This window comes from Harmonia axyridis, chromosome 1 (assembly GCF_914767665.1).
Source record: "Harmonia axyridis chromosome 1, icHarAxyr1.1, whole genome shotgun sequence".
Classification (NCBI taxonomy): Eukaryota; Metazoa; Arthropoda; class Insecta; order Coleoptera; family Coccinellidae; genus Harmonia; species Harmonia axyridis.
Genome location: NC_059501.1, coordinates 19447164 through 19472837, shown reverse-complemented (window position 1 = coordinate 19472837; position 25674 = coordinate 19447164). Strand labels below are relative to the sequence as shown.

General features: G+C 36.7%; 1 protein-coding gene across 2 annotated transcripts in view; it reads right to left on the bottom strand.

The window, feature by feature from the left end:
- The window catches only part of LOC123670822, a 290673-nt gene that overhangs the window by 52902 nt on the left and 212097 nt on the right, over window positions 1–25674 (bottom strand). For both annotated transcript variants that reach the window (XM_045604384.1, XM_045604383.1), the window contains exon 6: window positions 20996–21197. In XM_045604384.1, the coding sequence (XP_045460340.1) occupies window positions 20996–21197 (202 nt within the window). The remainder of the gene's footprint in view (window positions 1–20995; window positions 21198–25674) is intronic.

Genomic DNA, 25674 nt, shown 5'->3' with positions numbered 1-25674 from the left:
GGACCTCAAGACACTAGCCTTTTTCTGTGGGCTGCTTCACAATTGTAAAACAAGTGTTCAGCTGTTTCAGTGGCTTCTTGATAGAAGCTATAAGCATCGTCTAGATCCTTTGTCCTCAGTTCTAGTTTACTGAAGGAGAGAACTTTTCAAGTCTAGTTCGAAAAGTGAGAGAGTAATAATTTGACCAGCCTTTTTCTACTGAGCTTTCCTCCTAACCCAAACACTCAGTTTTTGTTTTCAATCCTTGATTGCCATCGACTGATGGCTGGCTAGGAAAACGAAGAATGCAGAGAGTATTGCCACTTTATCTCTACCATTTCGTTATTGTGCATCACAGACCGACCAGGAACCAAAATTAGGTTGAATTTGTCTCCTCCTAGTGCGTTGGGTAACACTCCCAAACTAGCCTTGACGAATTTAAAGGCTAATGTTCCAATGAATTCTAGTTTATTAGTTTTTCTGCAAAAGTTCCATTGCAGAGAATATCATTCGAGTAACGATGAAGATTGAACAGATTAGCCAGATGTGGTTTTCATCTTAATGATTTTTTAATGTACTCAATCAGCTTGTGGCGCTACGCAGTTCACATCCGCATCATTCTTATAATTTCTCGGATTACGTTCGAAATATCATATTATGTATATCAATGTTAACCGTCTAATCACCCTATTTAGAATTAATTTGAATTGCATCTGCACTTCCAATTATAATAAGAACGAAATAATTCAAGAGCCCGGTGGTCTAAAGTCCCCCGTCTGGCGAGTGCGACAGCATCCCAAGTGGGATACTAATAGTAATCAGGCTGATTACTTAATTGCTCGCTAATTTGAATTTTACAAGATGGGCGGCCTCCAATGCAGGCAATAATGGAATCGGGATTTTTTTGTTCGTTTCTTCAGTATTAACGTTGAACTTTTAAGATGTTTCCCTGTCGTCTAGGGAACGTAAGCAATATAAAGTAAATTAACATCCGGATTTACTACAGCTTAACGGCCATTGTGATAATGAACTGGCGAGGAAACTACAAGCATATCAGAAGTTAATCTCATTTGGGTTGAGCTGATTTACTGGCGAAAAAACTAGAAACCACTAAACTTGTCACTTGTAAACTGCACGATGCGTTAACCGAAAAAGGACTTAATAATGTCTTAGAAAAGTTCTCGTTTCATAAGTAACAATAATTTGAGCCCCATCCTTTCGACGAACAAAAAACCATCACACCTAACGCTAACCAAACTCGAAACTTCGAACATTCTCCTCTAATTTCGGCATTTGGCAACACTCAACGTCCTCTTCTGTGCAGTCGATCCTGCGTTATTCCCCCCAAATACTGTATCAAATAACTGCGAGGAAAAGGTCCTGGTCAACCTCAAGAGGCAGACACTTTGCGATAATTACCAAACTTTCCCTATCAGATCCTTCGATGTTCCTTCCAAGACAACCCTCGACCTATGGCCCCCTCAACTTGGCATATTCGCAGACCCATCCAAGTCACAGCTGGAAGATTGTCTTGGAACATCAATGTGAATTATCACTTCCGTGACCGAGGAATGGTAGGATTCCAGAAGGGATATTATCGCCTTATTTGGACAATTAGTGGGTATACTTATCATCTGTGAAAGATCTAGAAGGCATTCCATCAAGATGTTATGGGATTGCACTGAGTTAAATAATACGGATAATCTTTTGAGTAATAAGGATGCATGTTTCAATTTTGTTGTAGAGATTTCTATGGAATTCGGCCAATATGAAATACTCGAGTGGAATAGTCAGAAAATTTTATTTATATTGTACTTGATTGACTTGATTGTTACTCGGTGGAATTCCATTTAATTGATATTACATACAAGTTATTCTCATTTCCACTGAAGACCAAGTAGTCGATCAAGTACATAGTAATTGAAAAAAGCTGACACCAGTTTTTAGATCTTATAGTATTTTGAGCTTCTACTAACAAGCAAAATAAATATTCAAAACATTTGGTTTTATTATACATCAAATCTCCGGAGCTTGGTTCCGAATAAAAGTAGTGAAAATAAGAGTAACTTGTATTCAATATAAATTATTTATATTGCTTGAAGTTTCAAACATGAAATTCTCCAGAATAAATTAAAACCATCATAATTCGATTTGTCTTTGTTAGATTTCACTTTTGGTGAGCTCAGCCACTTGAATTCAACATCAGAATAAAAGAGAATCTGTCAATGCCTTACTACGCAACTTCTCATTTCAAGCAATTTTATCCTTTCGGAGTGCAATTCGGTACGTTGTAAATGTGGCGCTTCCAAAAAAAGAAATAATTACTGAGATCATCTAGATAGCCGTTGGTGGTCCTTTACTCTGGATTCAAAAAGGAAAATTAAAATGGTCCACTTGACGCTTCAACTGCCGTTGTCGTGACATGAGAAAAAGTACCAAGATTTGCTCCGCTAGGTAATGATCTTAATTGATTCGATCTCAGACGAGATCGAAGTGAGTACCGTGCAAAGCCATGTGTCGCTGGCTTCACGTAGGTACCTTTTTTCTGACGCATTCAGAATTTCACGTTATATCATGATAATAATAAGCAAAGAAGCACAAAAAAATACAAAAAGAGCTTACAAGAGTTGTACATAAAAATTATTGACTCAAAATGATAAAATAATAAAAATATCAGATCACACATCAACCTAGGTTACTTTTCATCACGAGAAAAGTGATAATTCATATTATATCAAGCTGAACAACGTAACTGTTTCTCAAATAATTTGACAACTATTGTGTCTAATCCTTCACAATAATATATCTATATGATATATTTCTGTCTTTATGTTGATGTAGTTGTTTAATTAGTTAACCGTTTACTTAATTGATACATTTTTAGTAATTTTGAATTTTCTTTTGGTTGATTATTAAATTTGTCATTTAAAATTGGAATATCATTCCAAGACAGAAATATATCATATAGATATATTATTGTGAAGGATTAGACACAATAGTTGTCAAATTATTTGATTTATATTAAATATCCTTCACCAAGTAGACTCATTAAACTTTTATAAAGTAACTGTTTCTGTTGAATCCAAATAATATTGATGTGGGATTTGGAGTTGAACATCCAAATTCAACTATACTACTAACGTTCAGTTCAATCCCTTCACAATAGAAGAGAGTTTGAACCAACTAGCCCAACAACTCTCACGTATCAAAAAAACATTTAAGAATTTTGGAAACGTTTTCACCAGCATCCCAATATCTCTAAGAGATTTCTTGAGTAAATCTGAAAATATAGAACCTCTTCTTTAAACCTTGAAAGCTTGACATAGGTGTTGTCAGGCTGAGATGTAAAATCTTTATGCTACGGTTTAATATTCATCAGAATAAAAGTTTCAATATGAAACCTAGAATATTGAGTATACTGAATGGAAACTAGTAGGAAACCATAAGGATTGTCGAATCGAGTTAGGTGTGAAAGAGAAGGCATGCTGAGAGAGAGAGAGAGAGACTCCATCTCTAAGCTGAGACAAAATCTCTTAGCTGAAGTATCTGAGAAAGAATATTTGGAGAAGAAGAAGAAGTATTTGGAGAAGGAATTGATTCAGAAAGAGATCAACCATAGATACAAATTGCACGAAATTAGATTAATTGAATAGGAATTGATAAAAATAAACTAATCGTCTCCATTTTCTTCATTGAAGTGCTTTGGAGATGCTGCGTTAACTTTACCGACGCGACGTCCCTTCGTGCGTCATCTTGTCAATGCCCCCCGATCGAGTTGTAGCTAATCTATTCCGCATTTACCACTTATCGCATTCGGGTATTAAACTTTAACGAACATAGATTAGATCTTGGTTAATAGTTTGGTGCTTGAAGGCAAGTTTCCGAATAATCGGCGTGAGATGAGGGTCTGGATACAGATGGTAGAACGGATGTGACTATACCGCATTTAGGCTTGTTCGATCCCGTGGCTTTGTTCATATACAGAGTGTTTGTGTCAGGACTGGATGAGGGTAGCGGACTTCCTAATGGAAAGAATCATTTTGGGAATAGATAGGAAGTGACTTTATAGATATCATTTGAACGTCTTTCTTGTTCCTCTAAATATACTGCATCAAGATTAATACATTTGCCTATTTTCTAAACAATGTTTTCACTGTGAATCAAGTGTCCTCTTCATTCGGTGCTAAATCAATTCGAAGTTTTGACTACTCAGAAATTTACTTGTTTGAGCCAAAGTGTTAGAGCTCGCGTGGTGTTTTTTGAGCTGAAAAATGTCATACTTCACGATGGTAATGGTGATTTTGACGTTAAGTAATCAGGGTTGACAATTCTCGAAATAAAAAAAGGTAACACTCTTATTACTGTAATGATTGAAAGAGAAAATATTTCGCTTTCTGGACACTATTTCTTCATTATGATGTGTGATGTTTATCTATCTGCACATTTAAAATTGTAAGAACCTGGGAAACTGTAATCTCACCAAATGTACAGAACAGAACAATAATAATTGTTGAGATAAATTTACTTATATAATCCAAAGATTGTATACGTTTGACCAAAGTGCACTCTGATGAAACCCCACATAGCAAAACGCTACCACCACGAGGAACGATTAGGAGCAAACGTAGAATTAAGTGCAGTTATACCATTCTTCCCTAATGAAATACCAGATCTCCCAGTCTCGAACATCAACATTAACAATTATCCACGAAACAAATCGACCTCAACACGTCATAATTCAATGTAGACCAACTGAACCGCCCATCTCTTAACTAACCCATAATAACAGCGTCCACCTCTATGAAAAACTTCCCAGATACGGCGCAGAACAAATAGAGGAGGAACTCGATGCTTCCATAAATCACTGCGAACGTTTGCTAAATGAATAATCGCTAGATTTCCTCTTAGCCCAAGGAGATCCGCACTGATGCATAATACGAATGGAAGTGCATTAATAAGGGGGGGAATCACCTGAGGCACGGAAACGTTGGATACGGGGAAGAAAAAATTCGGGACGTTGGTTGGGATCGTAACGGCGGAAATCACGATTTGATTGTCGACAAATTGTCGGTGGGATCGAGAAATAGGAAGTGATTCGTTCGGTAGTTGTCCCGTATGGCTGGGCTGTTTCTATCACTAGATGTCATCAGTTTATGAGCTGTAGGGTGTTTCTATCTACTGATACACAGGAAATTTAAAACAATATCGACAAGTTTAATAAAACGTTGATTGTAGTTTGAAATTTAGAGAAGTGTCTGAAATGAGCTGAAATGATTTGATCGAGCAAATCACCACGATAAAATGTTCATGAAACCCACCACTAGCCTCTTACTGTATTTGATTGGCGATATCTTGCTGATTAAGCGTGTTATTACAGCCTTAAACATTGAGTGGCCGCAGGATTGTTACCACCAACCTGTGAAAGCGAATAACCCTAGAGCTAAAAGTTCAGAGGGTTCAAATGCAAGAGTATGGCAGCCAGTTCTTGAAATCAGTTTGACAACAAACTGAAAACTTTTTGCTACGCTGAGTGGTGCTGTTTGGCTGGAACTATATTTTTGGTGTATTACAATTTTGCCCAAGCAAACTTTGTATGTACCTAACGCCGTTTTAACAATGATCTTGTCTTATTATGGAAAACTTAAGGATCGTTTCTAAGATATTATTCGACACATTTCAATGAAATTTTGAATCAAAATAGGAAGAACACATATTATTATTATAAGAACATCTTAGTTGATATTTGCACTACCGATAATCGCTTCTAATACTTTACAGAAACAGTTATGAGTTCTCTTGTTGTATGTAGTATGTTATCTTTTTCAGAATTACTCTTTTTCAGGGATGAAATGTATAGTTCAGTTTTTGTTTTATTTATTGTAATATTGTCTACTGCATTGTATACTTTAGCGATTTATCACTCGCGAACTGGTTTACGCCTCTTCGACTAATGTTCATTACTATTTTTTTTCTTAGAATGAACTATTATTATTATAACTTGCAATTTTAATTTTGATTTGAGATGACGTCTACACCAGTCTAGTTTGTCGACGGTTCTTTCAATTTTTTTTCGATAACTCGAAAAATACAGTTTGATTCTTGAAAAATTATTGTACTGATTCTGCTGAAATTCTGTGAGAATATTTTGGGCATCGAAAATAGTATATTGTGCAACAAGTGGGGAAAGTCCAACTTTTCGCGCGAGTGCCGCAAACGCCACACGAGCGAGAAAAGGACTTTCTCCACATGTTGCACACTATACTTTTCCTACAACTGCACAAATTTCATTGATTCAAGTAATGGACTTGAAATCAGAATGGCCTTCGTTGACAGTTTGTGCTAATTTATTGCGTTTCCATAGAAACGACTCAAAAGCCCAATTTCATTGGTCTACCAAGCGAGGTGTGGGCAAAGTGCCGTGGGGAATAATATTTCCCACAGTATGAGCAATACATAGTTTTGAAATTGAGTAAGCTGTGAAGAATACGCTACATTCCATAGCAGTTGTAGGAAAAATGAGTTATATAAAACTCAGTTTGATAGATCCGTGAAAGTGAAATAAGTTATTTAATTTTTTTTCTCTATTTTGTGTGTACGTCTTGAATCGGGAATTGTCAAGTGTTTTTTTTCTTGTACATTTATGGTTATGTTTTGACTGTCAGAACAGCCCATCAGCTGATCATTCGTAGGGCTGATGTCTAACAGCGGTAGGTACGTCTCGTAGTTCCGAACGTGGTAAATGCTGATAGTGTGCTAAATATGCTGCTTCAAAACCGAGTATTATAATCGAACTAAACGTCAGATGACGATCAAACTTTGCGTGAGTATAAAGAATGATGCGCCAAATTAGCATCGAAAATAATGTCGGTACTCGTGTCAAGCCAGGTTTTTTAAAATAATCAAAACTCACAGTATACGAAAAAGAAATGGATCCTACTTTCGAATTCAAACTCAATGCGGCATAATGACAAATCGGGTAGAAAGAGCTCCGGACGTCGGAAGACTCATGATTTTTGCGCGCATTATTCCAAATCACGCAAATTCCCCAGAAGAACACTAAATTGCTTTCCCCGACCTCCACGATAAATTCACCTCGATCAATTTCCAGACGATCGTCTTCCGCAATCCGGCGACCTGCGACCTCATCGGCATTACGCGCGTTTCAGTTCTACCACAACACAACACAAAAACCCCCCTCTTCCCCTTCCTAAACCCCCAGCTGCGCCGCCACACGATCCAATCAATCCGGCAAAAATTCATCATTACCGGTATGAAAAATGGCCGCGCTTCGTTAGAGACCAAATAAGTCAATCGAAACGAAAATAACGTATGCGCATATCGGATACGATGCTATCGTGCGTAAATTCAGAAGTTCATCTCGATCAATTTGCCGGTAATATTCGGTTTTATTATTGGAAAATTCTAGACCGACTGATGCCGGGTCGGAAATGTAAAAGGTGAATAAATTTCACTGATTAAGTAAAGAAATATAAGGTGTCTAAAACACTGGTGTGCTCAATTACACTGGCGACTTTCGAAGGCAGCAGCCTTCAAATTGTAATTTTACCAATCATAATTAATTAACGAGAATTCATTCCGAATTTCTGTCCCTTCAACGATGTGAACTGACGTCAATAAAGCCGACATTTTTTAAGTTTTTGCAAAAAACAATTCGACTCATCCCTCGAAACGACTAATCAACTCGGAAAATAACAACAAATTGTCTAGGAAGTACCGATTCCACCAATTACCGGAACCGATTACGGAAATATAAGAAGAACCGATTATCCGGATTGCCTTCCAGTCGATGTAATTCAATTACGGGCCGATCCGCCCGGTGATCTATGGCCCTTCGACCGGAGATCCACGTCCTCCGAAAGCCCAGATATCGTGGTCAGTGCCGCTGCGCTTTAAATTACGGGCCCAGGCGTGTTTTCTCCGAAACGATGGACCCGGTCGAGTATGCACTTCGAGTAACGGTCTCCGAAGTTTCGGAGACCGAAAATTATGGACGCGAGGGGGTATGCGTCAGTGTGATTTATCGAATCGGTCTGGAGATCGAGATTTAATTGAGGGACTTGGCCCAAAGTCACCAGTGGCGGGATTGCGGGTCGTTGATCCCTTGCTCGAGGTCGTATCGAAACGCGCGAATTTTAGCTGGAGACAAAAATTTGCATATCTCGATATCGGATCGGCTTGGCGTTGGGTTTCGATATTGAGTTTAACGCAATGACGAATCTTCAGCAGATGGTGTGGTATACTGTGTGGGTTAAGGAAAACTGTATCGGTTATCCGAAATTCGTTGATTAGTAAGGGGATCCCAGAATCTCTTTGAGCTAGAAAAAAAAATGAATATCACATTTTTGGGTTTGATTTTTGAGAAAATTATTTTGGTAAAAACCCCAACCTCTTAAATTCAACTATTTCCAAGAGAACATTGGAAAATGGCATGAATTGAAAAATTCTCATCACTTCTTCACATGCTTCTTCACTTCCTCAAGGAAGTTGTCCCAAAGGGACCATTAATAACATTGTGTTGAAAATATCAACGCAATTCAATGTTTTCATGATCTATCATTGCATATTGGTGATGTGGTGGGATTCTAAAGTTTTGAAGACTATGTTCACATATGGAAAATTTACCGCTGAAAAGTATTTTGGGGCTACTGAAGTTTTCATAATGATAATGAGAAATGGTTTGTACTTCAAGTATTTGATTTTGATTTACATTTTTGGATTAGCAGCCAATCTTCAGTACCATTGTCAAAAATACTTTGTTTCAATCATCGAAGCGAAGCATGGAGTTCTCGAAATGTTGATAGTGAAAAACGGTAAAGCAATGATTATATTATTATTATTTGAACTGGGGTCGTTTTGCTTCGGTAAACCTTCCGGGAACTACGACCATGCAGATCTTTTGTCCACTACCCTACTCATTCATAGAAACCCAGGGAGGTCGTCAACGACGTTAATGAAATTGACAACCTCCTTAGGGGCCTTGGCCGTTACCTCTCTGGTATCCAGGACCGGCTTACCCATGTGAATGGTTCTTAGGCCAGCCAGCTCCGGACAGTTGCATAACAAGTTTTGGCCGTTTCTGCTTCCGATCCACAGAGCCTGCAAATCTCGTCTGCTGACTTTCCCATACGGTACAAATGATGTTTGTACCGACAGTGCCCCGTCAGCAGTCCCACCATCACCCGAAGCTCTGCTCGCGACAGCTTCAGGAGCTTTTTGGCGAATTTCACGAATTTCTTTGCCTGAGCAAGTCTAGGAGTGTTAGTCCAGTGGATTGTCCTACTGTTCAACTCCCATAGCTGGACCGCAGCTTTATAATGGTCTTTTCCTATCCCACAGAAAGGCTCAGGTCCAGCAGGTTGAAGCAATGATCAAACTTATCATGTGTGATTCGTCAGCAACTGCTGTCTTTGTCGGCAAGTAGCAATTTAATTTTCTCGTTTATATTTGGCAAGTAGCAGATACTGAACTTGTCATTTGTAAGAAGGTGCTTTGAGGTGCTTTGCAGCCTGTCGAATGTGGAATTACAAAGAAAATATCTGTTAAAGTGATGCTATCGCAGCTACTTATTACGTAGAATTGTCATGAGCAATAATATGACATTTTCAAGTAGGATCAAGTTTTTATCTGAAAAGTAATATTGAGAATTTAAAAATTACAACGCAGTGTTCGTCCAGCGTTCTCTCGAAAACGTAGCAAGTGTATGACTTGAATAACCATCCCGAACCGAACTGCCTCACGTAAACTGACCGTTATTCGGAAAAAATGAGGTTTCCTAGAGGGACGATTTGATATGCAAGCCGAATGCTCCGACTGTTAACCGTGAAGGCAATCGTGCCATTGGGTCAGGGCAATATCGTCTCAACGAGCGATATTTGCCACTTCCTCCCATTCATCGGGACCTCACGTCGTCGCCCCCGAAAACGTGTGCGACACACGTTTTCGAGGTCGATCTGTCAAATCGGATATGTATCCGATTGATTCGGTTCTGACGGCGTCAGATTTGTAAACGCATCGACGACGTATTGATGGGAAACGTTTTGCGTTTTCATTTTACCGCTTCGTTGATCTGTCTTTACGCCGGGAGGAATACGGAGTTGAGGTTATGCATTCAAGTCAAATATTTACAGATTTTAACATATATTTTAGGCGTAGTATTGCGGTTTCTGATGACTATTCGTTGTTGAGCTGGTTTCATCAATAAATTCAAGTCTTGAGAGGGAACACCACCACGTGATATCCTCGTGATCTGTCAATATTTGTCTGAAGGAGGAGGGATAAAAATTATGTGCGGTGTTGCCAGAATGATTGAATGATCCGTAGAAGTAAGGAATATCACAATAATTCAAGTATTTTATGAGTCTTATATAATATAACGAAGGCTTATGACAGTGTGTCGAAAATTTCCGAAAATTTCAATGCTTAACCGTAATAGAGCGTCGCGTCAATGGTGTAACTTGATTTATCATGATTTCATTGTGGTTTATAGTTTATGTAGATGAGGGCTTCTGATGATACGATCCTCTTAAAATAAGGCATAGACATTCGAGTGGTTATTTTACATGAACAAAATAAATTTCGTTGAATACATTGTTACTGAAATATTAGAAGTTTCTTTCGATGTTTTTCTTGACTTTTTATGGTCACGTGATCAACATGACATTTTTTAATGAGCTCGAAATCGTTACTATTCATCCACATTTCTGGATCAACTCAAACTTTACCTGGAACAATCAAGACAAAAAACATCAGATTACCATATTATTGTCGGTGATATGAACATAAATATCGGACTTGAGGATGACGAAATTGTGTCGATTATCTGAACATATTGAGTGAAAACAATTTTGAATCGATGATAAACAAAGATACTAGAGTACAAGGTAAGTCTGCATCATGTATTGATCATATTTTTTTGAAATGTAAAACACCTGAGTTCAAGGAAAAGTGTAGGCCAATAATTGTACACTCACATATCACTGATCATTATACTCAAATCTTGAAAATGCCAATTGAGTCGGAACCTACACAGGCTTCAATAGAATCCTATGTTGAATACATTGATTACAAGAACTTAAGGAGCGAATTATGCGAGTATGATTGGAGTACATTTTACGAAATGAGAGATATAGAAATGGCTACTCCATTCTTTATTGAGCGTATATGTAAACTGACAGAAAAATATACAAAAAGAATCAAAAGGAAAAAAGACGATAAAAAAAGGAAAGAATGGGTTACAAAAGCACTTATGAAATCAATAACTACAAAAAATCAACTATATAAAAAATATCGTGAGAACCCAGAAGCTTACGGAGAGGAATTTAGGAATTACCGCAATCGTCTAAATCGTGTTATGGAAATTACGAAATTGAACTATTATAAATCAAAGATTGAAAAAAACAAAAAAAGCTCGAAACAACTGTGGAACACAATAAATAGTATAGAATGTAAGAAGAAAAAGTCAACCATCAAAGAAATTATCGTAAGTAATTGCACAAGTGCATCAAAATTACCGATAATTTTGCATGACAGCGTGTTGTCATAAAAACTGCATGAGTTCATTTTCATTTTTGGAGAAATGAAAATGACCGAATGCAGTTTTTCAAAGAAAACACGCTGGAATGCGAAATTATCCGGTAATTTTGATGCACGAGTGTAATTCGGGGGAATATTTCCCGAATGAACTGTTACATTACCTGTCAAACTGATTTAGAATGGAATTGCCATAGATTCAAACTGTGTAAGATGCATAGAAACTAAGCATCTATGAACAGAACAATTATCGCAGTGCAGTTTCGCTTCCTACAATGCAATTATCGCTGTAATTTTCGATAATTGTTCTCCAGATACATAGAATTTTTGACAGGAGGGAAATATTCATAAACAACGATGTATTGACCGATAACCTGAAAATTGCAAATGCCTTCAATAAACACTATGCAGAAGTAGGAAAAAAATTGGCTTCATCAGTTCAAAAACCGATTACTATCCCACCATCTAGAAAATATCTACCAAAGTCGATGTTTCTTTCACCTGTGGATGAGAAAGAAATATGTCAGATTATAAATTCATTGAAATCAAAGAAATCACCAGGAATTGATAAGATTAAATCTGAAACTCTCAAAGAAATTCAAAAAGAAATCGCTAAACCCATGACATATCTTATCAACGAAATGATGAAATCTGGTGTATATCCCTCTATACTCAAAGTTGCCGTTATAAAGCCACTCTATAAAAAAGGAAAAAAATGTGTAATTGAAAACTATAGACCTATTTCACTGATATCCAATGTCGCGAAAATTTTTGAAAAAGCTCTCAAGAATAGACTGAATGGTTATATAAATAAAAACAACTTGCTATCGAAAAAACAGTTTGGGTTCAGAGAAGGCAAATCTACGCAAGATGCCATTATAAACTTAACATCCCAAATTTATAAAGCGATAGACAACGGGAGACCCAGTCTGTGTGTATTTCTAGACCTCTCCAAGGCTTTTGATACTGTGAGTCATAAGCAGCTACTCGAGACCTTGGAAGATATTGGAGTTCGAGGAACAACTTACAATCTTTTAGAAAGCTATCTATATCAGAGGAAGCAATTTGTACAAGTTGAAAATGAAATGAGTTCAGAAGAGTTAGTTCAGTTTGGTGTGCCACAGGGTACTGTCCTTGGGCCACTATTGTTCTCGATATATCTCAATAATTTACTGAACTTGAACACTACCGGAACTATAATCAGCTTTGCAGATGATACGGTGATAGTGTATGAGGATAACAACTGGCATGACCTGAAAGAAAAGGTGGAGTCTGATATGCCACATATAATTGAGTGGTTTAATCATCAACTATTGACAATAAACTATGAAAAAACGAAATTTATGACTTTTACAGCTTACAGAAATCACTTACCAAATTTCAACACCCTCGATATACGGGACAACGAATTGATTATTAATGTTTCCAGAACGGATACTATCAAATATTTGGGTGTAATAATAGATAGTCATATGAGATGGGACGTTCACACTGAGAACGTTACAAAAACCTTAAGAAGTATGCTGTTTAAATTCAAATATTTGAGTAAATTACTTGACATTCACCAGTTGAGAATCATTTACTTTGCTCTGGTGGAATCTCGTATTCAATATGCCATATTGAGCTGGGGAGGGGTTGCTGCTGCTCACTTAAGAAAGTTAGAAACGATACAGAAACGAATTCTGAAAATTATGTATGGAAAAGAACCAACCTTCCCTAGCAATTTACTTTTTTCACTAGCAAAAATATGCGATGTAAGACAAACATTTCTTTATAACATACTTACACATATACACAAAAACAAATATTTATTGAATAATATTGATCATGAACATTTCACTAGGCAAAAAAAAGAACATCACGTAAAAACATCTCTGAGTAGTACAAAAATCGGACAACGAAATATATCTTACCTCATTCCAAAAATTTTCAATTTTCTGCCCTCTGAACAAAAAATAAATATAATAAATATAAACTCTTGTTACATGTTGAAAAAAAAATTAAAAAACTACGTGCTTAACTTGAATAGAGATCTAGTTCGATCTCTGATCGACTAACAGACTTTTTTCGATGTTTATGTTGTTGTTCTATCGTATGGATCAATATATCGGGTGTCCCAAGGTGAGTGGCCTATTAGATTATTATGGAAACTATTGATGGTAAAGATTTCAAATTTTGTGGATAGATATTTGGCCATGGAAGGTACATTTTTAAAATAATTTCACATTTCCAGTGTTGCCGGATGTACGACAATCTGGCAACAACTTTGTTATTTTGAATGGGACATCAGGTATTTCTATTTTTTTTATGATACTCCATAAAATATTAAATCTATTCACTCTCACTTTTCCATCCCTATCTTTAACGGTTTTTGAGTTATTAATTATTTTTCGAAATTTTAGATCAAATTGGCGTATTACAAAAATGACTCTAGTTCGCTCAATATTTGAGATTTAAGTCAGAAATTTTGCAAGTCGCTAGATATTGATCTGATCTGTGTCACTGCTTTTGAATTATGGTTGTCAATAATACAGGACGGACCAAAAAAAATCATCATTTGCCAAGTTACAAAATTGTAAAAAAGTCTATTTTTTCAAATTAGACACCTAGTATATTTTTCAATTTTTGGAATCAATACAACACACTCTACAATTTTTCTATTCACGTCCCTATACCTATCTCAACTGGAGTCCGAGTTATATGCGTTATATGTGTATATCTTTCTTGAGCCATTATTTATAGAAAAACCTCGGAACAAAACACCTGTTAGGCAATAATTGTTTATTTTGACACTTATGGATTGAACTGATTCATTGATATATCCATCTATGAACGACACAAAGAAAATAACAATACAAAAGAAATTAACGCTTATTGAATCAATGTGAAATCTAATAAACGCATATAACTCGGAATCCAGTTGAGATAGGTATAGGGACGTGAAAAGAAAAATTGTAAAGTGTGTTGTACTGATTCTAAAAATTGAAAAATATACTAGGTGTCTAATTTGAAAAAATAGACTTTTTTACAATTTTGTAACTTGGCAAATGATGATTTTTTTTGGTCCATCCTGTATTATTGACAACCATAATTCAAAAGCAGTGACATAGATCAGATCAATATCTAGCGACTTGCAAAATTTCTGAATTAAATCTCGAATATTGAGCGAACTAGAGTCATTTTTGTAATACGCCAATTTGATCTAAAATTTCGAAAAATAATTAATAACTCAAAAACCGTTAAAGATAGGGATGGAAAAGTAGGAGTGAATAGATTTAATATTTTATGGAGTATCATAAAAAAAATAGAAATACCTGATGTCCTATTCAAAATAACAAAGTTGTTGCCAAATTGTCGTACATCCGGCAACACTGGAAATGTGAAATTATTTTAAAAATGTACCTTACATGGTCAAATATCTATCTACAAAATTTGAAATCTCTACCATCAATAGTTCCCATAATAATCTAATAGGCCACTCACCTTGGGACACCCGATATAAAATGTCAACTCGATTATGTAAACCCACAAATTATTTAAAAATTTTGTTTGTTGTTAGATTTTTTTTCTCGTAAAATAGGTTAAATGTCAAGTATTGTAGATATCATATACATAATATATAAGAAATACTGTAAATTTAACTGTGCAAAACCCACGCGCAACTTTAGTTTTAGTGGGATTTCAATGTTTATTTACATCTTAACTGTTCTTTTGTTATCTATGTAAAACATTTTTTTGGTGAATAAACTTATTATTATTATTATTATTATTATTATTATTACATGAAAAGTTTTAACTACTTACGACGAATATGTTGTTATAGGAATACTAGCTTTTAACTATATTCTGACTGCATTTTATATGATACGGATGATCAATCAAGCAATTAAGAAGAAATATTTCTCCTAGTTTGAACTTGTTATTCTTCATCGGCACGTAAATTCTCAACTCGTTGGGATCTGTTATCAGTAAAATACTGAGAATTTATTCTCGGAAACAGGAACGTACATACTTCCATCATACCGGATAATATAAGTTGTAATAATAAATTAATCATCCAGCCGTCTTTGATCGAAAGGCATTGAATCGATTAGGAATGAATTTAATCAAGATTGAAATCTGGAAGCAACAGCACATTGAATGAAATTGATAGTTCGATAATATTCCCAAGATATCTCGTTGCGTTTGGAGCTGTGGAATTTCAAATATTCGATTATAAATTGGTTTGATGTTATTTCTGTCTTGTGGACAAACAGAAATACATACAGACCGACACACAGATGTACACAAAGCCAAATTTGTTTTGAATGGTTGAAAATGCATTTTATGGGCGTAAATTTGTGAAGTGGATTGTTTTACTGAAAAAACCAATATTTTCCTAATGGATTATCAATAGGAGTGCCGCTTCCACCTGACGATATATCGCTCAAGTGAGCACGATAACAACCTCCTTCGATGCAATATTTGTTCATCTCATTAATTCTATCCATTTGAAGGATAGTACCTCGTGTTTGCATTGCGCTCATTATAATACACAGTTAATATTTGACGATATCTTTAGATTTACGGTCAATACTTCTCATTAAGTTACTATTTATGGTCACGAAACTACTTCGATTGGGAATCATCCGCAGAGTTCACATATGAAATTGCGTATTGATGGCTGTTAAAGTTAATTCTTGCCCTTCGACCTTGTATGTGAGGTAGAGAAGTCTTTCAGACTTCTAGGATGATCGGGATGATGAAATTGTAATCCAATGGACTAGTTTAGTGATGTTGATAATACTATATTTGACACGATAGAATTAAAATATAGAGCAAAACTGATAAATCAGTGAAAAAATTTTGAAAATCCATCAATAAATGACTGAGAAATAGATTATTTAAATTTACGTATTTTAGCGCGGAACGTCTTTGGTCTGTGACGTCACGGCACTTGCCTGTGATCGCTACACCATAAATTATGTTTAAATACTTAGCCGCGCCAAGGCTCTCGCGCCGTTTGTAGTTGTACAGTGTAGTTTTAACTCGAGTTTTGTTTTTATGTCACCATAATGGAAGAAGGCTTAGTGAAAGGACAAAGTGACAATTTGCCTAAAATAGATCTATTCACAGTGATGGAGTTTTTTCTTCAAGTCCATCTTATGTCAGTGTTGAAATAAAAGGAGTTAAACTTTTCAAGTAGTTTTTTGAGTTTGCTTCATCATGGTGAAACTTATAACGATGATTTATTTAAAAAACGTTTCATTAACAGTTTGTAGTTGAGTACTGGTTGTTGAAGTCTATTAATGGCAAAACATATTTATGTGAGGAGTAAAAAGTAAAAAGAGAAAAAAGTAATTTATATGTATGTATATAGTGAGTTATTTCAGCCATCGTGTAACGAACAAAACACGACACGAACGGCACAAGTGATTGTACACCAATGAATTCGTAAGCACTCTGCGAATACCAGTAGTCTATTGTGTGACGTCACGCCACTTACACGTACTATGAAATTATTCTTCCAAGCGCAACTTCAAAGTCCCATAACTTTTTCATTTCTAGAGATATTTCAATGATTCTTCCACATTTTTGTTTCATTTTACTTAAATTTTTAGAATTAATCCTTAACAAAACAATGAAAACTAGTCCATTGAATAATTTCGTTTTGAACCTCATTAGAGAATTTTATGGGCAAATACTGATTATTGGTTATTATTAATCGAAATAATCTTTATTTTTTTTTGTTAGTTATATTTGATTTATATAAGGAAACAATAAGATGAACTGAAAGCGCATGAAATGTGAAACCGAAAAGAACAAGAAATACCAGAAATGCGAGCAGAAACGTGAAATACAACATAATGTTCCTAGTCTCGCATTTGCATGCATTATGTTTATTACTGATTTTATTTTATTCCTGATTATTTTTCAATATTCCCAAAAAGGCATATGTTAGCACGTAAATAACCTTGATCCGCTATCACGCACATCTCTTATTAATTATTCCAGCAATTTTCAATTAATTCACGTGAAAATCTCCATACGCAAGCCGATTCAGGAATATTTATCGGGATATACTCCTTCTTTTATGATAAACCACTTGATTTATTTCGTCGGAAATACTTGATTTATGCCCTGGCATTAATTAAAGCAGGGACTACACATGTGCGTGTGCTTCTTATTGATCCAGTGAAACGAAATGTTAATTTCGCAGAGATTTACAAGATTGCGCCGTTAAGAGTGTATGGCATTAACATTCTGACTCGTGTAAACTTCTGATTGCTTTCTTCTCATCGATCTTGTTCTTGTGATATGAGAAAATGGTGGTCGGTTGTTCGACATGACTCCTGTCCCCGGCTGGTGAATGAGATGCTGAGCGAGGAGCATGAGACGAATGCATCTGTCGAGGCAGACTACTATCGTGCTTGAATACTGAATGGTACATTTGTCAAATCGGTGTTGGTACACGAGGTTCAGAAGGTTAGGGAATTTCATTCTGACTTGGTGGATAAACTGAGTAGAAAGGCAGAAATGATGACATGAAAAGCTTCCAACACTCACTTAATCTAAGAGTAAACTCTATAAAAGTGACTTCTTTTTCACGAGTGCGTTAGAGCATTCAAACGAAGATTGTTTGAAGACCCTAAAAAAAATACAGGGATATAACAAGTGATATCTTGAACATATGGTAAAAAAAAGTACACTTCTTAAGGATTTTTTTTTGGGAGGTAGAGCGTTGAATTTTACCTATTTTACCTTTCAAAAAACTGTTATGATTTAATCTACACATTAACTATATGAGGATCATTTTTGTCCCAGGTAGAATATATTTTTTCTTCTATATTGGTGCATTCATAAGGACATGAAACTAAAAACAGAAGCTCCAAATTAATAATAATGATGTTGATTCGTTCACAAAGACATCTCGATGAAATAAATTCCGAAGAAGTTGTTTTATGCCTATCAATTTCACAACGTGATAATGTGATAATTGTTGTTCATGACAATTATGTGGTAATTAATTGACTAACTGATCATTAATAGCCATCTACAATACATTTTATGTTGTTTTCACACAACCGTTAGGATCTGTGTACTTTTTTCAGATTTTAGAAGTTTTATGCAGTTGGATAATAGTAGCGGAAATGAAGGTCCAGAGAACTATATATTATGTTATGTACTTTTTAATTATTTTTTGAAAAGCTTTTCAGACTGAGTTTAACAGACGCATTGTGTGAATGTTCTAACGGAGACAACAATCAACTCATTTTCAGAGAAGGATATCATAGTTTAAATCATTGGTCAATACTTGAATATCATTGTCTGTACTTCTAGGTTATTCGATGAAAATATTATTAAGGAATATGTTTACGAGTTCTTCACAGTGAGTACGCTATAAATTACAGATATAAGAGATGAGTTCCAATTAAGAACGATACGTGTGTTATATTGCTTCCGAATGTAGTGGAAGCTTTGTGAACTCTTTTGAGATGAAAGTGCTTTTGAAGGAGTTTCAGCTTTTGTACGGATGTACGATGCACATTGTGCAAGCAGTAAGCACAAATCCTGAATTCCCGGAACTTCAGTATCCAGCGTTCTACTTGCCTAATTTTGATGGAATTGGATATCCATGTTTCGGTGAGAACCTGAAAATTTCAATGAGCAAGGAAAACAAGATAGCATTCTGCTTCATCTATTGGCAGGGTTTGTGAAAGTTTCGTTAATTTGATCGTTCGAAAGGTATTCACTGCAGATGAAATTACGCAAGGCTAGAATAACTATTTCAAGCTCCGTGCGCAGGTTCATGTTGAACCAGAGAAAATTGATAAAAAATATTTGAAAATAATACTCAAATAAATCAGATCAATTTGAAATTTTGTATGTTTTAAAAACATAGTTGATTTCATGGAACTTTTGTAGAAAACATTTTTTTGTACCTCTGTCAGTAACAAAGTTAAAGGGGGGGGTCAAATTATGGTGAAAAACCCGTTACTTTTCAACGAATTATCTGAAAGAAGTTAAGTTGAAATAACGAACCGTTATTCGAAAATCCTTGAATTCAGATCTTTTTCGAGAGGCTCGTCGAACCGGATATCTACCTGCACCCTCGTAAGTTCCATCGATATATACCGTTGGACGAGAAAACGGCATCGACGACGGAGCAACAAGAAGAAAAAAAAGCACTTTATACTCGTATGTACGGGAATGCAGATCATATCGCATGTCCTGCTATTCAATTGGAGCCGACGTGGTGTAAACAGAAGCGACTTTTTCGCTTCAAGACAAATCGATATCGATTTCAATCTGAACTGCCATTTAATTACAAGACAAATAGAAAGCTGGATGATTTATCAACGGTCCGTGGGCGGTAGAGTGATGCTGCGCATGCTGCGGACGTCTCGTGGCTCGAGATGTAATTTTCAGCCTTTCAGGTGGGGTTGTTTTTAAGCCGCTCCGTTATTTATGGGTGTCTTTAGGTTGGGGAAGAAAAGTTTGGGGGATTTGAGCATTGTTTTTGTCGTGATATTTCGTTATTTGAAGAGTGGAAGTCGATTATCTTGTTGATTGTTTCTTTAATTTGAGTTTTCGTGGAAAATCCCATTTTTCATACAACCCAATCTTCCTATAAAAATAAAATCTCTCGAACATTTAATCTTGAAGGTCATGAACTCATGGCAAGGACAACCTCTCGATCCAAAGCTGTCGATTTGACCTGATGATCAGAATCTGAAGATAGGGATTTGACGATCGAAGACCTGACGGCCTCCGTGGAACTATACACACTTTCAGTTCAGATTATTTGGATCCTGAATTATGTAAATGCTACTGAAGAAGATGCTGCAATAATTCTATTACTGCAACGCAATGAAAGAAGTGTACGGTTTGTGTAGCATCAAAAAACAAAAGCAAATAACAATTATGCAAAAAGCGCTTCAACTTTTTCCAATCCACTGAAGACTTTTGAAGTTGTTCATCAGGTATGTTGATCAACTCATCATTTAAGACTTGTACTCCAAATTGCTATTAGGAATGCTAAAATGGTTGCCCTTTTCAACAAGATCCACTATTTCATATAAATTTCATCATCCTCAATCTTGAATCATCTTTTCGTACACTGTCTTTTTTCAATCAAACTCCATAGGCAGGATAAATTTCTCAATATTTGTATTTCATCTCAGACACCTTAACGGCTGTTAGACCTTTCAAAAGATCTGTGCATGTTGCGAGTTATGAGATTGAGTACAGATAAAACGTCAATGTTATTAGTCACATTGATTGATTTTTTACCCGAAAGTGAATAGTTGGACGGTCCTTCGAAACCGCAAAATATATATTCCTGTCCGAGGCTCGAAAGTCAGATCAGGAGAATCTCTAGGCGTAATCTATGTACTCTGTCATTCTCTCGTAGCATTTTTTTTTCAGTCAATTGCTCTGATCAGAAGAATTGTAGCGATTCATTATAAAATGTTCGACAACTCACCTGCATGCAAATTCATTCTCTCCCAAACACAGCTCCAGACATTCTTGACGTGAAGACACCTGATGTTTGTTCTTGGTGTATCCGCTAAGCTTGTGGTTCTGCACGCGGTCTATGCACCAAGCCCTCTCGCATGGCTTTATTCCCAAACAGCTCTTCTGTGCGTAGATGGTAAATACTGGGAACTGGGATCTGGTCAGCGCACCTGCAAGAAAAGAGACGTATGAATTGATGTTTACAAGTCGCATACTTCGATCATGTCTTGTATTGTGATTTATTCAGTATTTTAAGATGGGTTAAATTGGAAGGGTTTTCTTCGTAGATTCGATGATTAACTCCGGTGTTTTTTCTCGAAAATTTCAGTATACCTCTCAGTCTTCTAAATCAGCTCATAAAACCAGTATGGAAGCCATCGAACCCTCACAATGAACTTAAAATTAAATTACTGATTATAGTGATTTTTCTATGAATCCGCATGAAGAATTCTTAGAAACCCGCCATCAGAAAACTACATAATCATTGCAGACGTGCTCAAGTAACAACAATGACGATTAAAAGCTCTACTCACTTGAAAAGAGTAACATGTAAAAAATCGACGATACACAAAACGTTGTGTTGTTGCCCGTCTGAACATCTTCATCGTCCGTGCAGAAAAAGCCAGGGAACGTCGTAATGGAATTGTCGAGAATTGAGAATTAAGTTTTTCAGACCTCAGCGATTCTCGGTAGTATTATGAGGCTTCGTCAGAATTGATAACTTGTTTGCGGATTGAATAGGGTGGTTTTATAGGAGAATTGAGTTATTAAACGTTCAAGGGCGGATCTTTTGTTGGGGGAGAGTGCGTTGTAATTAGATACGTGCCATATTGTGTTGGAACAACTCGAAGGTGCATAATTGCTTATAGGTACTTGGTAGGCTGCACTTAACATATACTAGATGTGGGGAAATTACTTTGAAAGCATATACAAAGTCAGCCGGAAACAATATTTAACGGGGGGATAGAACACTGAGAAATTAGTTGGATTTTTTTATGAACTTATGTCCTGAATCGCTTCTTAAGGTAGCACTCTTAGAAGAGACCCAACGATCATCAGTTTTTCATTGCTTTGAATCTCAAGATTATCGAAAGTAGTTTTAATGAGGTGAGTTGCTCCTTTCTGGTTATCATTTTTTTCAGAAAAAACATAGTTGGAGGAGTTGAATTAGGATGCTGCCGAAAAAAAAGCTGCATATATCATAGCGTATCCTCCTCCTTGTTATTAATTTCCTCAGAAAGTTACTGCTATTAGAATAGAGATAATTAATTATATCTAGGCAGAAAGGTCTATGGTTTTCGTTGGCTCTTCTTGTTTCAGTTTCAACCCACCAGCCAGCTCGGCCAAGTCAAGACTCTTTCATTAGATATACATGGTTGACATCATTTCTACATAGCTGAATATAGCGTTCTACTGAATTTTTGTTCTACTTCTTTCGTCAACCAAATAATCTGATATTAACTCAGTACTTTGGCAATGAAGACTTGATTATCCAAAAGGAACAGTAGTAAGTCGAAAAGTAAATGAAGGATTTAAAAAATGGTGATACCTAGATTCATGACAGACAGCGATTTGGATTCCTTATCTCTTTTGTTGGCCTTCTGTTGTTAAGGGAAGGATTGTCGAAGCTTTCATTTTCGAAGAACAGAAAATATTCGAGAGAGTAATGAAAGCCTAGAAAGGGGTTAAGCTGCTCTCTTTAAGGGGATGATATAGACAGGAAAGTGAATGAGCTATATACGAAAAAAAATTGACTTCATCTTAGTAGTTTCGACTTGACGAAAAGAGTTGCTACTCGGAAAGTGACTTCGATTGAGTCTCCAATTTGTCCCCTTATCAGATTATCGAACACTTCCTTTCTACGAATCTGACCATCTGATTAATGGAGCAAAACCGAGAATTTGAACTCGTGCACGGGCCCATGAACTGCCCCCTTCGGAATCTCGAGGAGGAAACGGCCATCCGCGACCATCTTCATCTCCATCTCTCGTTTCCCGGACGGGCCGGCGGGCGAAAAAAACCGCACGAAAACGCGGGCGGTCACGACGAGGCGGCGCTGGGCGTGTAATTTGAGAAGAACGCGATAGATGGCGTATCGGCGATCCCGCCGCGGGCCGGAGGATCCCGCCCGATCCTGCTCGGCCCCGTCGCACGAACGTCCCTGCGAGGGGTGTCATTATTTAGATGCCGGGTATTAGGCGTTTCCCGATCAGTTGGCACCTCTGAGTGAAAAGCGACGGCGGGAACGTATCTGATGTCTTTATTGCGGCTTAACTGGGGCGATGCACTGTAATTTCGTGAATTCATGCTCCATAATAGACGATACTGGGAGATGCTGCGAAGATACCGCGTCGGAGAACAATGGTTGTTCGTCGAGACGTTGTTGGGAATTATCCGGATAACGTCGTCGAAAAATGGGAGATGATTTTCTGTATAAACACACATGAAGGTATTGGGATGAAGAGGTTAAGTCGACTAGATAGGTTGTGTCTCGAATGAGAACCAATTCGTTGAAAACTGTTCGGTTTAAGTTTTTGAGGTGTTGAAGTTGTTGAAGTGAATCTTGTAATATTTTCCGAGGAGAGAATTGTTTTTGATATCAGAGTTTTGTAAGATTCTGTAATAAAACCGCTTTTCTTTTACTTTTCATAAAGTTTTACAACAAAACGTAAGTGCAGGTAATTCGGCCTCAATTACTAGATGTATCTTTCGATAATAATTATGGATAGATTCTACTTCGTTCGTGAGATTCTGAATTGAATGTTGAATAATTAATCATTCTTCTTCTATAAGTGCCTCTTCTTGTGAAGATTGGTAATAATCATAGGCAATTCGCAAATTTGTTTCTCTTCTGAGTGGTGTGAAATAACGTTTGAAATTTATCCCTTTCCAGTCTCTTACATTCTTCATCCAGTGTTGTCTCTTTATTGAACCCCATTTTTCCTTCATTTTTCCTTTTATGATCAACTGAAGCAGTTGATACTGATCAACCTTCAACAAGTTTCTGATGTAGGCCATTTTCCGTTTCTAAATGTATGGTAAAAGCTCCCATCCGCATTTGCAGTATCTAGTACCCTCTTATTCGAAACTTTATATCAGTCCAAGAAATTATGAGTATCTTGCAAAAGACCCACATTTAAAATTTTTGGATTCGCCTGAGAGTTTCCAACTTGACTGTACAGGTTTCCATATCATAAAAACGGCCCTTTAATCATTCGATGACGCATTTTCATGTCCAAGGATGGGTAACGTCTATTCGCTCGAATGCTGATCAATCAAATCTTATTCTACGAGGGTTAAGTGGTAGAGCACCTTTAGGAGCAATTTCTCTGAAGATTTCTAGTGAAATAAAGACATTATTATTATTATCATTCTTAATCTCGACTATCAGTTATCCAGCTTCCCCAGTATTTATTTGATTCTGTTAACTTTCTCTAGGCACTAGCCCCCTGAACCATGGTGTTCTTCGAGATTACCATGATCTTTGTTTTTTTTAAATGAATTATTTTGCTGTTTTCTTATTTTCATTACGAAAATGTCTTATTGTCCGAATGTGTCTCATCATATTTTTCTTATATTTTAGTGGGTGTTAAACGTCTATTTGAGTCTTGGCTACATTTTGCAAGGATTTGTTTGCCCAGAAGTGTTTCATAGGCTGGTCAGTTCTAAACATTTGCTGTTATTTCCTCGACATATTTTGAAGTCAATTTATTTCATCTGCCGACAGGATCATGCGGTATAAAGAGTCTTATACCAACAATGCTCTGTCAACAGTTCTACAAATATTCAAACGCAGCTCGTGGCAGCAGCTTGACATTTTTGTCGCTTACGCATGTTCGGGTATATTGCTCCAGTAGGAACTCTCATTCCTAATAAGTAAACTGCTTTCCTCTGGTGTTTTTTTCCAAGTCCATAGAAAGTTTTTTCTCTGATGGGGGATGTTCTAGATACCCCTTTTGTAACTCTATCGGTTGGTTTATCGCCTTAAATAATGTTTCCTAGTATCTATAACATATTCACTCAGTTGGCATTTGCTAACACTTTCAGTGGAGCTTTGGCTATATATTAAGTATCCTTATTAGACGCGAGATTAGACGTGAGAAATCATCTTGAAGTTTTTTAGCCTGAAAGACCACAACCTGAAGAAATCAAAAGCACAATAGAACCCGAACGATAGATATCAGCAGATATACTCTGATATCCTGCTGTGAAAAACTATACGTTCGTACGTAAGCCCAGCGTCCGGTATATACATACGTCGATACGTTGTTGCGACCTACGTAGTTCCGCGGTCGACCGATTGTCATGCGGGGGCATCATTTTACATGTTATTTACGATCGGCGGCTATCTCGCAAACGGAATATCGTAGTGCATCACGTCCCATTTCTCTTCATTCCTTCCCGGAGAATATTGAGCTTTGTCGAAGGCCGACGCGGCCGAAAGCCGTCCCCAAGGATATAACTTTTCGCCCGAGTGGGACGTTTCGGTTCCTGGAACGCGATTGTTCCAGGATCGTTCTGTATTGTATCAATTTCCGCCGCGGAGAGTGGGGCCGAGAGGAGGATTTCATATGAGATTTCTTCTCTTTAGTTGAGGGAATTTGACGGAAGTATGCACGTGGGAAGAATTTTGAAGGGTGTTTGCTT